Source organism: Mastigoproctus giganteus, chromosome 13 (genome assembly GCF_048544385.1).
Source record: "Mastigoproctus giganteus isolate SK-2022 chromosome 13, ASM4854438v1, whole genome shotgun sequence".
Classification (NCBI taxonomy): domain Eukaryota; kingdom Metazoa; phylum Arthropoda; class Arachnida; order Uropygi; family Thelyphonidae; genus Mastigoproctus; species Mastigoproctus giganteus.
The window spans coordinates 134,605,046-134,618,308 of record NC_143587.1 but is presented as its reverse complement, the minus strand read 5'-3'; the positions used below and the strand labels follow the sequence as shown (position 1 = coordinate 134,618,308).

General features: G+C 40.3%; 1 protein-coding gene across 2 annotated transcripts in view; it reads right to left on the bottom strand.

Annotated features, from left to right (window-relative positions):
- The window catches only part of LOC150076458 ((E3-independent) E2 ubiquitin-conjugating enzyme UBE2O), a 758,089-nt gene that overhangs the window by 615,072 nt on the left and 129,754 nt on the right, over positions 1-13,263 (bottom strand). For both annotated transcript variants that reach the window (XM_090387793.1, XM_090387794.1), the window contains exon 5: positions 11,080-11,232. In XM_090387793.1, coding sequence (XP_090243919.1) covers positions 11,080-11,232 — 153 coding nt within the window. The remainder of the gene's footprint in view (positions 1-11,079; positions 11,233-13,263) is intronic.

Below are 13,263 nucleotides of genomic sequence, written 5' to 3'. Positions count from 1 at the left end.
AATAAACAAAAAAAATTTTAAAAAATAATAAAAATAATTTTTTTTATAGTACAGCAGGGAATATAGACTCCAGATGTCAGTGGAGCATGCCCATGATATCTGGAGTCTATGCCCCACCAGAAGGGAAAGAGGGGGAAAGTGAGGAGGAGAGGAGACAGAGACACCCCCCACCAGGAAAAGGGAAGAAGAGTGGGCCGAGCAAGAGAGCCAGCTCAGATCGCCAGTACGGCATTTATGCAGTGTAACTGCCAATTGTCAGTCTAGTACGTCATTATATCTCGGACAACATGCCAGCTGTGGTTTTCAGGTGTCCAGTTTATTGGAGTCATTCATGGTCATGGGAGGTGTCCCATCCGAGATTTGCGGTTATGAGGGTTCAGTTGTGCGTTTGCCTGTTCCCGCACAGTGGGAAACCATACTAGGGATATGGTCCCACCAAGAACTGTAGTTTGCAGCATTCAGTGTCCAGTCCAGTTCAGGTCTTTCTTGGGACAGTCCCACTTGTGGTTGATTTCTACAGTGCCAAGTTGTGGTGTGGTCAGTTCCTTTGGCGTTTGCATGGTGGCATTTCCCATGGGGAATGTCAGTGTTATGGTGGTGGTATTGTTCTATGCCTCCCAAAGAGGTCTTGGGCGAATTTTGAGAATACATTGTAGGTTTCTTTTGATTTCAGGAGATGGCATTTTCCTGGTTGAAATGGATAGTTGTGATCAGTATTCATTGGAGGTCCTTGTATAATGGGCAGTGGTACATTATGTGTTCCCAGGATTCTAGGAGCCTACAGGAACACACTAGGTTGTCAGTTAAGCCTAGGGTGATTAGTTTCCCCCTGATGGCACCATGACTGGCCAGCAAATATGTAGCCAGGCAACCTGGAGAAAACCAGGATGGTGGTTCCAGGTGGGTTCTATGGAGTTCTGGTATGAACTTCTTTGTCATTCCAGCGATGTTGCCAGATCTGTTGGAGGAAGGTGGAGAGTTGTAGTTTTTCCACAGGGTTGTTTCCCAGATCGGTGGTGTGATCAATGAAGGTGGTCAATCTTCCTTTTGTCAGGTTGTATAGCTTGCCACACTGTACAAACTCCAGGTCCAGGGGGAAGGCACCTGCCAGAGGCTGAAGGGTGTGAGTGCTGATGGTGCGGCATGCCTGGGTGATGTTTAGTAGGATTGACAGTTGTATGCTTTCTAGCTTTCTTTGATTGGCTGCTGTGGTGGCCTTTCGGTACCACACAGGGGCGGCATAGGTTATAGCGGGTAGGAATACTGTCTTGTAGAAGAGGCCGAGGGTTCTCCATTTCAGCCCCCAGTCTCTCCGGGTGATTCTTACAATCATAGCAGAGTAGCTTTTTATTTTTCACTGGATGTAGGTGAGATGTGGCTTGAAGGTAAGGTTCCCATCGAGGAACAGTCCCAGGTATTTAAGTTGTGTGACAAACTTGACAGTGGTGTTCTGGATCTTGATTTGTGGAGGCTGGTTCGGATGGAGGTGTACCCTCAGCAAGATAGAGCAGGTTTTTATAGGTGATATTTCAAGGTTGTTTTGGCAGCCCACTCCTGCAGGAATGCAAGCGCCAGGTTTCTTGATACCTCCAGCTGTGCCCTGGAATCCGCGGCCACCATTAAGACGAGATCGTCAGCATAGGACAGGGAGGTTACATTTGCGAGATCTTTGTGAAGGAAGCTGTCAAGCACCATGTTCCATAGTAGTGGGTCCAGTACAGAGTCCTGTGGGCAGCCTCTATATACTTGGCGGATGACCTGACAGAAAGGTGCTCTCACCATGTTTCTATGGGAGAAGTATTGTCTTATACAGTTGTAAAGGTTTGCCATTCTGAGCCTGCCTACAACGCTTGGCAATCATAAGGTGTCGAATGCTCTGGTGAAGTCAATGGAGATGAGCAGAAGATACTGTTGGTTACATGTATTTTGAGCCATATTGATTGTTGGAAGAGAGATTGGATGTGTCATAGTGGTTCTCCATTCTTTATCGCAGTAGATTTTTTTTTTTTTTTTTATGTAAACCCCAAACATGAGACGAATTAGAACCTATAGTACTTAGTACCATGCATGGGTTGCAGGTTGAGAACAAGAAAGAAGATAGTTGTTGACATTGGACTTGAACTTCTGTAGACTGTAATTTTCAGGAAATACGTATGAAGGAAGGTTGTTCCAAAAAACGGCAGTTGAATGAATAAACAAGGAAGATGAAAAGTTGGTTCTGTGAGTTTGAAGTTGGACAGTAAACAGATGTTGGCTGGTGGCTGCACGTGTTTGGGCGGTTTTGAAAGAGAGAGCGGGAATTATAGAAGCTAATTCAGAAGAACAGTGCCTGTGGAAATATCTGTAAAAGAGGCATGCAGCAGAAACAGTACGTTTATCAGACAGCGAGTAGGGCACTCTGTTAAAGACGAGTCATTAATTAACCTAACTGCCCTCTTCTGAACGGAATCAAGAAGCCTGAGAGAGGTTTTGGGGACACCACCCCAGATGTGGGAACAATATTTCATGGTAGGGCGGATTTGCGATTTGTACACAGTGAACAGCTGTTTGGAAGAAAAGTAATGCCAAGAGCAAAAGAGAAAACCAAATTTTTTAGATGCAGAGGAAGCAATATTTGTAATGTGCTTGTTCCAAGAGAGATTAGAAGTAAGGGTAATCCCCAAAAGAGATATATCATTTTGTCTAGAAATCGGAGTGTTACTAAACTTAAGCATAGGAGTAGAAAAATCCTTTTTTGCGAGAAATAAGATATTTAAAAGGATCGAAATCAACTAAGTTGTCTCTGCCCCACTGGAGAATTACCTGGAGATCGGCATTTAAGGAATTGGTAGTGGATATTCAAGAAGTTGAAGCTGATTGAACAGGGCAAGGTGTCTCAAATGGGAAAGTGGAATGCAATGTGCTATCATCGGCAAAACTATGGATAGGATTTCCAGTCAGTGGAAGAAGGTCATTAATATACAAGAGGAAAAGAGTGAGGGAAAGAACTGAACCTTGGGGGACACCAGCATTAGTGGAGAAGTTAGAAGACAGCCATCTACCATCACCCTCAGTGAACAATCAGAGAGAGAAAACTGGATAACCAATTACAAAAAAACAGTTGGCAAACCATAAGATGGAAGCTTGTTTAGAAGACCTTTATGTCAAACACAATCGAAAGCCTTTGAGATGTCGAGCAACTGCTTGTGTTTCACAGAATATTTCCATTGAATTAGTCCATAAATGGGTAACATGAGCCAGAATATCACCAGTGGATCGACACTGAGGGAATCCATACTGGCGATCGTTAATCAGACGGAAGGTTTCTGGGTAGTTTAAGAGTTCGCGGTTAATTGATTTTTCCATTACTTTAGAAAGAGCAGAAGTAATTGCAATGGGAGGGATTTGTCACCCTTTTTAAGAATTGGCTGAATATGAGCAAATTTCCAAGCAGAAGGAAAAACACCTTTGGAATAAGAAAGTGAAAAAAGGCGGCAAAGAACAGGAGTAAGTTCAGGAGCACAGGTTTTAAGAACAAATGGAGAAATACCATCGGGACCTGGAGCTTTCTTAGCATCAAAATCCTTCTGATATCCTTTTCAGGGAAGACCACAGGAGGCATTGAATGGAGCATGTCGTATATGGTGGAAGGTGTTTTACCAAGATCATTAATACATGAGTTGGAAGAAAAATGGGATGCTAGCAGGTCAGCTTTATCCTTGGCTGAAGTGACAACAGAATCATCTGGTTTTGACAGAGGTGGGAGTAGAAATGGGCGAAAGTTGCGGCCAATAGGCAAGAGACCAGAATGCTCGGCTACCATTAGGGCAAGAAGCAAGTTTTCTACTCTTAGGCTGCTCAAACTCTGGACTGATTAATAACTGATTTACAATTGTTGCGAGCTTTGGTATAGGCAGAAAATGAAACTGAAGAATTAGAAACAAGCCAATTATGATATGCAATGTTCTTTTCTTGAACAGCCTTTGCACATTTATTGGAAAACCAAGGTTTAGATAAAGGACGAGATTTTAAAGTGGAGTGTGGGATAAAGGATTCCATTCCCGCAAGAATAATTTCACTGACACGATCTGAGCAAACATTGACATTAGAAGTTTTGAAACAGTAATCCAACCAAGGAAAAGAAGAAAAGAAATCTCGCAGGTCATCCCATTTTGCATTCTTGTAATGCCAAACAACACGAGGTTGGGAATAGTCATGAGATAAAGGTTCCATTGGAGAAGAGACAATCACCAAGTTGTGATCTGAGGTGCCTAAAAGACCTCTCACTTGGACCGTGTACTTAGGATTGTTCGTGAGAAAAAGATCAAGCGTGTTGGCTGTATGGTTAGGGCTGTCCAGTATTCTTGTAGGTAAATGAACAATCTGTGCATGGCCATTAGTAATTGCAAAAGCCTCAGCATCTCGACCAGCTGGCTCAGTATGACTAGAAAAAGGAAGCCATCTGGAGTTGTGAATATTAAAATCACCAGGGAAAATTACCTCACTGTTAAGAAAGTTGGATTGGAGAAAGTCAAGTTGTAAAGAAAGGAAGTCAAAGAGATCCAAGTGATTAGTGGAGTTGGGAGAACAATAGAGACAACAGATGAATTTGACACAATGAGGTAGAGAGATTTTAAGCCAGACAAGATCAAAGAGAGGAGATTCCAAATTACCAAGTCTCTTACAGGGAATATCGGAATGGACATATGCACAAGTACCACCTTTGAGGCGAAAGGAATCATACAGCGAATAATTTGGGCAACTGAGATGAGCAGTAGTTGAATCAACCAATAACTGAGATTCTCTCAGAAAAAGCATGGGGTTTGGCAGACTGCAAGTGGAAATGGACATCGTTGAGATTAGAATTCAGACAACATTTATTTGTGAAATGAATTAGGAAGTTTGGGAGGTTTAAATCTTTTTGCAGATAAGTTTACTCTATTAGTTTGACGATTCATGGTGTATTCAATAGTATGAAAAAGTGGGTGGGACGTGCTGTATGAAGTAATGAAATTTTTGGATATGGTGTACACATGGTAAGAATATACCCAGATTCTTGACATAACGTGGCCTCGACAATGCCTCCCACATTGTCAAGCAAACTACTCAGACTCCTTCCGGTCACTACCTGGCAGAGTAGAGGTAGCAAGATTATACAATAGCTGATCTGGAAGCCTCCTAGAGAGTTACCAATAGGTTAGGTCCGGTGTACTAACTAGCAGCCGGCTTGCGAACACTGTTTTAGAGCTGTACCCTCAAAATGTAAGGAAGATTGAATCTCACCACGATGTTCATCATAACCTCAAAAGTCATCAGTCATGCTGCATGATGAAGTGACGGGGAAGGGTTGACGGGAAGTTAGCTCTGGAGACTAAACATGGGTTCCACCACTTCAAGCCTCCAATAAGCAAATTGGTGGTGTTGCACCGGTTGATGAGAGTCATCTACCACCTAGTACTGCCTGGTAACACAGAGGACCGGCATTCCTCCATGTGGTATGGGCGCCACAACTCGACCCCTGCTTACGTTGGTTCATACCTTGGTGGTCACCCACAGTGTGCTTGTGAATGGAGGTTATACCCAGGATTACTAACAGTCCCACCATCATGAAGGTGCATGCAGAGGATTTGGCTGTTTTATGTTCGAGTATCTTGCTTATCATGGAGAAATGGGCTATGGGACAGTAGGAGCCGGGTACATCCTGTTTCTTTGATGGATTTTTCAAGATTAGTCATACGCTGACCGTTCTCCACTCAGTCGGGAACCATCCCAAGCATAGGCAATGGTTAAATAAATTTAGTAGTAATTCCGGGACATATTCAATGACTCTTTTGATGATTTCTGGATCCAGAAGGTCCAGGCTCGGCATCTTCTTGTTTCTGATTTTCTGGGCTGTGTGGTTGAGGTCTAGTTGAGTGAAAGTTTCCTCAGTCCGGTCCGACCCGTATTGTTCATTCTCCCCACAGAGCAAGATCTGTTCATGCGTGGTAAGTTGTTGAGTGGGTTTGAAGAAGATGTGTTAAGTATATTATTTACGGACTCCTGCCATGTCGTTGTTAGTTGACTCTGTGAAGTTGTAGTAGTTGTAGTTGATTCTGTTGTAGTTGATTCTGTTGTAGTTGATTCTGTGGTGTTTTGGTGTAGGGGATGGCCTCTCCCCTGTGGAGTTTGTTAATGGTGATCCAGTATACCCCCCCCCCCCGGGTTCATTGTTTCCCACGGTGGTGACAAGGTGCTCCCAGGACAGTTTCTTCCTCTGCCTGATCATTGCAGTGTATTGATTCCTTGTTTCTCTGTATCTCTGTTTCAGGGCTTCAACCTCAGCCACCGACCAAGACCTGTGGGCATGCTGGAAAGCATAGCATTTTGCATTCACCTTCCACCGGAGGTTTTGCAACTCTCGACACCACCATGGGACAGCACCAGGCAGCGGTTTCTTTCGTGGGATGGCAGCATTTGTGATTCTTTTGTGGGATGGCAGCATTTGTGATTATCTTTGTGACTGTACGTTGGTGGAGATCAGGGCAGCCAGCCTGTGGATCATGCGCTTGGGCACAGGCAACTAGGGCATCCCAGAAGAGGGAGCCAGTCGGCCTTTGCCAGAGATTATCTTTGCATTTATTGTCTGGGGATGATTGTGCAGTCTAGAGATCTTAGCATTTGGCAGGTGACTGCATGGTGGTCAGACATTGACCAGTTGTCATGTACAGTCCAGTTGGAGATGTGTCTTGCTAGCGATCTGGTTGAGAAAGTAACATCAATGGTCGCTTCCCAGAGTGCGCTGGAGAAGGTGCTGGTGAGCATATTATTTGGCTGATTTAGGATTGCATGTGGGCTGTTGACAAGATATTCCTCCAGGTGTTGCCCGTTCATTGAGCCACGACATTCTTGAGTTTCCCTGAACCAGCAGTTCACATTGGCACTGATGAGTATTCTTGCACTGTGAAGCTCCATGGAGAGCATCTGTAGGTAGGTTATGCCCAGAAGGATGTCATTTCCAGGTCTGGAGTATATAGAAATGGCATGGAATTCACCAAGCGGACTGATGATATGGGCACAGATGTTTGTTTGTTTTCTGTTGTTTGTTATTTGGTTTTTAGGAGCATTAGCAACTAAGGCCATATTGCTCTGGGGATATGCGGTGGTCATTCCCTGACCTTTCCGTATTTGGTGGTCACGGGCTCGAACCCCAGTCTAATCAAGAAGCGTGTGCTATGCACTGCCACTCCTGCCCACCTGGCTACGGACCACCTAGGGGAGGCAGAGATGGGAGATTCTGGTAACTGTGAAATCTCAGTTATGCACTAGGATGTGGCCCAGAGGTTGTCATCCTGACATTGTACAATTCTGTAATTGTTTGGATATCCTCTTACTTCATTGGCGTGAGTATAGTGCTCTTGCAGAAGGAGTATATCTATATTTTCTTAGTCCACTTTGAGGCATAGTTGGTTTGCAACTGCTTTTGCTCTTTGTGCATTGTTTTGTAGGAAATTTACTCTGGTGGTATTATACTATTTACGGAAGGTACCCATAACTGATTCTGGATTGGTGGAGACTCTTTGCCTTTAAGTAAACTGGCTCTGATGGAGTGAGAGTGTTGCATGTTATGCTCTTTGCAGTTTTCACACTTTGCGTCTTCTGATTTGTTAGGACATATGTTAAAGTCATGACCCTTTTGTGAGTCAGTAACCACAAGTTGATACTTTTGTGCGCAGGTGTGAGTGGTGTGGCCAAGGTGGCAACACCTGAAGCAGTGGCTGCCCCAGTTTATGAAGACTGTTCTGTCATTGTATGGCCTGCCAAGTTTTGGGGCAGGACAGTTACACTACCCAGTTGGTTGCTGCCCCTGTTTAAGATTTAGCCTGGTGTTTCGGTTTTATTAATGTCGCTGGGTCATCCACTGGATAGGTCAACTTTAGATTCCTTTGGTAGAGTTCGTCTCTGATTGTGGAAGAGTCTAGACGTTTGTCAACATCATATTATGATAGATGGGCCTTTTTCCTTTGATTTCTCTGTGATCAGTCCCAGGGTGGAGATTTTAGCGTTATTGAGGATTCGTGTGGCATTGCTCAATTTCTGTCTCGATTATGAGTCCTGTGTTGGCATGGTTGGTTTTCTTTATTGACTTGATTCTAGTGATTTTCAGGTCACCTGTAAGGTTTGCAATCACTGTGTCCTTCATTTGTTCACTTGTTTGTGCAGCCTCTGTAGATGCAGGCTTAAGCAGGACCAGGTGGGGTTTTGGGATTGCAAACAAAATGCAAAGTATTGCATTTTGTTTTTTTTTTTAAATAAATGAGGGGTTTATGTTAAAGTGCAGCATGTTTACAAAAATAATGTTCAAGTAAAGTATGTTTCATGATATAACGTGACTGGGAACAAATTGCACACTGAGGGCCTATTTTGCCCCCATCCTTGTATATCCTCATTTATATGTGAATCTATATTTAAAGTATTCCAAGTCATAACATCTAACTGTAGAATATTTTGATTTTTCATTATTTTACTCATTCATATATTCAGATTCATATAACTTAATAGAACACTCAGGTAAAGTAATGATCTTGAGAATATTTTTTGATTTTATTTTTAACAACTTATCAATGATTAATGCAAAGAAAGGCTACAAATTAAATATGAGTTATATTATATATCATCATCATCATCAGCCATTTTAAATCCACTGCAGGATTAAGGCCTCTCCAGCAACTTTCCAGTTCCTTCTGTTTTGTGCAATGGCCATCCATTTACTACCCACAAACTCATGAATTTCATCTATCCATCTCCGCCTTTGTCTTCCAGGTTTTCTTCTAGCTCCTCTTGGGTACCAATCTGTTATTTTCTTAGTCCATCTGTCATCATGACTTCAAGCTATGTGTCCTGCCCAAGTCCATTTCAGTTCTTTAGTTTTGATAAGAATGTCCTTTATTTGTGTTTGCTGCCTAATCCATGTGTTTCTCTTCTTATCTAACAGTCTGATTCCTAATATAATTCATTCCATTCTTCGCTGTGTAGTTTTTAGCTTTTCTTTTGGTGAGTGCCCAAGTTTTACTTCCATAAGTCATGGTAGGGAGTATCATTTGTGCATTATTTTACATTTCAGACAAATTGGGATATTGCTCCTCAGTATGTGACTATTTTCTGAATGCTATCCATTGAAATTTATTCTTCTCTTGACTTCTAGCCATTTATCATTATTACAGCTAACAATTTCTCCCATATAAATACTTTTCCTTCAATGATTATATCCCTTTCTGTAGCATATCTGTTCATCATTACTTTTGTTTTAGCCATATTCATCTTTAGATGAATATGGCTAAAGATGAATATTATATATTTTAATATAACTTATTTTAACATTGAAAATATATTTCTTTCAATCGTGTTTCGCATAAAGGTCTTCTAAACAATCTTCCATCTTATGGTTTGCTAAATGTTTTTTGTAATTGGTTATCCAGTTTTCTCTCTGATCACTCACTGAGGGTGATGGTAGATGGCTCTCTGTCTTCTAACTTCTCCACTAATGCTGGTGTCCCCCAAGGTTCAGTTCTTTCGCCCACTCTTTTCCTCTTGTATATTAATGACCTTCTTTCATTGATAGGAAATCCTATCCAGTTTTGCCGATGATAGCACATTGCATTCCACTTTCTATTTTGAGAACCCATGCCCTGCTCAAAGCTTCAACTTCTCGAATATCTGCTACCAATTCCTTAAATGCTAATCTCCATGTAATTCTCCAATGGGACAAAGACAACTTAGTTGATTTCAATCCTTCTAAAACTCAAGTCTTGTCTTATATCTCGCAAAAAGGATTCTTGTGCTCCTATGCTTATCTTTGGTGACACTCCGATTTCTAGGCAAAATGATATATCTCTTTTTGTGATTACCCTGACTTCTAATCTCTAATCTTCTAATCTCTCTTGGCACAAGCACATTACAAATATTGCTTCCTCTGCATCTAAAAAACTTGGTTTTCTCTTTCGCTCTCGTCGTTACTTTTCTTCCAAACAGCTGTTCACTCTGTACAAATCGTAAATCTGCCCTACCACGGAATATTGTTCCCACATCTGGGGCAGTGCCCCCAAAACCTCTCTCAGGCTTCTAGATTCCATTCAGAAGAGGGCAGTTAGGTTAATTACTGACTCACCTCTAACAGAGTCTCTCTACTCGCTGTCCCACAGATGTGCTGTTTCTGCTGCATGCCTTTTCTACAGATACTTCAATGGGCACTGTTTCTTCTGAATTGGGTTGTATAATTCCCGCACTCTCTCTTTCAAAACAGTCCGAACACATACCATCACTAGCCAACATCCATTTACTGTCCAACTTCAAACTTACAGAACCAACTTTTCATCTTCCTCATTTATTCATTCATTTCCTCAAAATTACAGTCTACAGAAGTTCAAGTCAAACGTCAACATATTTGTTGAGAAGACGAAAGAAGAAATATCTTCTTTTGTCTTCTCAATCTCCAACCCCCAGCACGGTACTAAGTACTATAGGTTCTAATATCTCTCGTGTTTGGGGTTTTCATAAAAAAAAATATATTATATTAAATATAATGCCATGAATAGTAGAAGATGGTTTACATTGCATTTCTGGAAGTTATCTTTTAATTTTCATTAATGGAATAATGTGAGCATATATGGTTGAGGCTGACAGCTTGGGGAAATTCAAAAGTCAGCTAGATAGGCATCTAGGTGAAGAAGGGTCACATAGGTGTTGTGTTTTATTTTATTTTATTTATTATTTTTTAATTATTATTTTTTTTTTTTGACTGGCACAGCAAAAATTATTGGGTTTCCTTATATTATGGCTAATATTAATAAGTAATAAACTAATAACTTATTTTCTTTTTTAATTTTTAACATTCAGTGAGTATATATTCACACTATAAACAGTTTCAATATATAGTGAAACATAAAATGCTAGATGTGCTTTTGCTTAACTAGTTTCAACTAAACTGACATACCACTTCAAAAGCTTTGTATACCACATATTGTAAAATGATCATGTTGTAAATAAATATATAGACAGAAGCCAAAAATATTTGCAGTATTTTTGGAAGGTACAAATATTTCCAAACAAAAATTTACTTACATCTTCTACCGTTACTCTAACATTTTTAGAGGGCTTAGATAACAATGATTGCATTTCCTTATTAAGATGTAACCACTTGGCACTGTTAAAAAGGCGTACAGGTCCCCATAACTGCTGGCCAGGATAGCAACTAAACTTCTTAAATTCTGAGGCCTATGCAAATGAAAGTTTGTTTTTAGTTCTCAGTATATGCTAGACTGGTTTTGTCTATCAATTCAATGAATACTAATAACACTTTACTAACAAAACTCTGAGTACATGACCAGTGACACACACACACACACACACACACACACACACACACAACAGGGCTGGAACAGGCTGGATTGAAAAACACAACAAAATCAAGTATTCCCAGCAAGTCATAAGTACAACTAGATGAGTACCATAATCAGTAACAAAAGGCATGCATGCCCTTGAAGCAGCAAAATTGGCAGAAGGGCTTATGGCATTAGAGTAAACATATAGAATATAAGCAAAGGGGGAAAAATAAAATAAATAATAATAATAATAATAATAATAACTATTATTATTATTATTTGCATTGCATTCCACTTTCCATTTTGAGAAACCTTGCCCTGCTCAATCAGCTTCAACTTCTCGAATATCCACTACCAATTCCTCAAATGCTGATCTCCAGGTAATTCTCCAGTGGGGCAAAGACAACTTAGTTGATTTCAATCCTTCTAAAACTCAAGTCTTGTCTCATATCTCGCAAAAAGGAGTCTTCTGCTCCTATGCTTATCTTTGGTGACACTCCGATTTCTAGGCAAAATGATATATCTCTTTTTGTGATTACCCTGACTTCTAATCTCTTTGGCATTAATTATAATTAATGCCAAAAAACATATACAGCAGTATAAAAGTAATAACATTAATATGGCAAATGATGAGTGTTATCACAAACATTAAATTTACAGAGGAGGATTCAATGTCAAACAGAGAAAAATAAAGTATAAGAGTAAATTAATATGACAGTCCAATTAACAGTTAACATCAACAAAGGGATTGCTTTTGGAAGATTGTGCAAATGATTCCTTTTTTAATTTTTATGTTATAATGGGGGCATTTCCACGATTCTTTTACATGTCAGGTTAAAGTAAGTCCCATCAGAAGCAAGAAGGACAGGACCAATATTTAAGGGTTTAAGCATCAGATGTTGCTTTAGCATTTTTTTAACCTTGAAACTGCACTTTAGCATGGTGTTTTTCTGCCAGCTATGCCTAAAAAATTTTTCTTTCCTTATTCTGAATGGTAAGGGGTAGGAAATATGCCAAGGGGGGCTGTGTTTTTCTAGTATCAGAAGTGAGGGGAATTGAACTGATAAAGTATAAGAGTAAAGGTTTTCTTTGTTTCTCTCTCAATGAAATTGTTCTGAATAGCTGTTGTGTTGTTAAACAGAATTTACTCTGTGTTTGATTCTCTGTCCAAAAATTGAGACTGCAGAACTAAGGGCAGGCCCCATAACTGCTTTGTAGGTTAACACTACATTATTCATAAGTACCTCAAAAAAGAGGATAGAACTTATTTTCTTCTAAAATTTCCAGAGAAAAATAAAATGTCAGTATCTTCAATATTAAGGCAGTGAGATCTCTATAAATTATATTTCTTATGGTCCCAGAGGATTAGTACATGATTAATGTAACAGAGTAATAAAATGCCGCTGTTGATGTCAAAGTCTGATATCAAGAGCTGTATGAGGAGAGAAAGGGAACTTCTGAAACCCTTAGTTTGGAGGGAGAGGGATCATCACCACCGATGTATAATGGACATTTAAGACCTGACTCATTTATGCAGGTGTCTTATCTTTTTCAGAAAGCTTACTTGGGTCAATCTTAGTAACCATTGTTATGGTTCTACTTTTCTTAGCAACAGAAATGTCTCAAGCACTCATTTTCTCTTAAGAGATTTAAGGGAAGATACAAAAAAAATAAAAAATAAAAATACCAGTTTTTAATTATCAGACTAAAATTTATAATAAGTCTGATCATTTTTAATTATCAGACTTATATTAATAGACTCGTCACATATGCTAATTATCTTGTAAGTCAAGAACTGTCATATAAAAAATAACTGTACATGGATTTAATTCTCTAGCCGGGGCGCCTCCGTAGCCAGGTGAGCAGGAGCAGCAGTGTGTAGCACACGCTTCTTGATTAGACCGGAGTTTGAGCCTGTGACCAC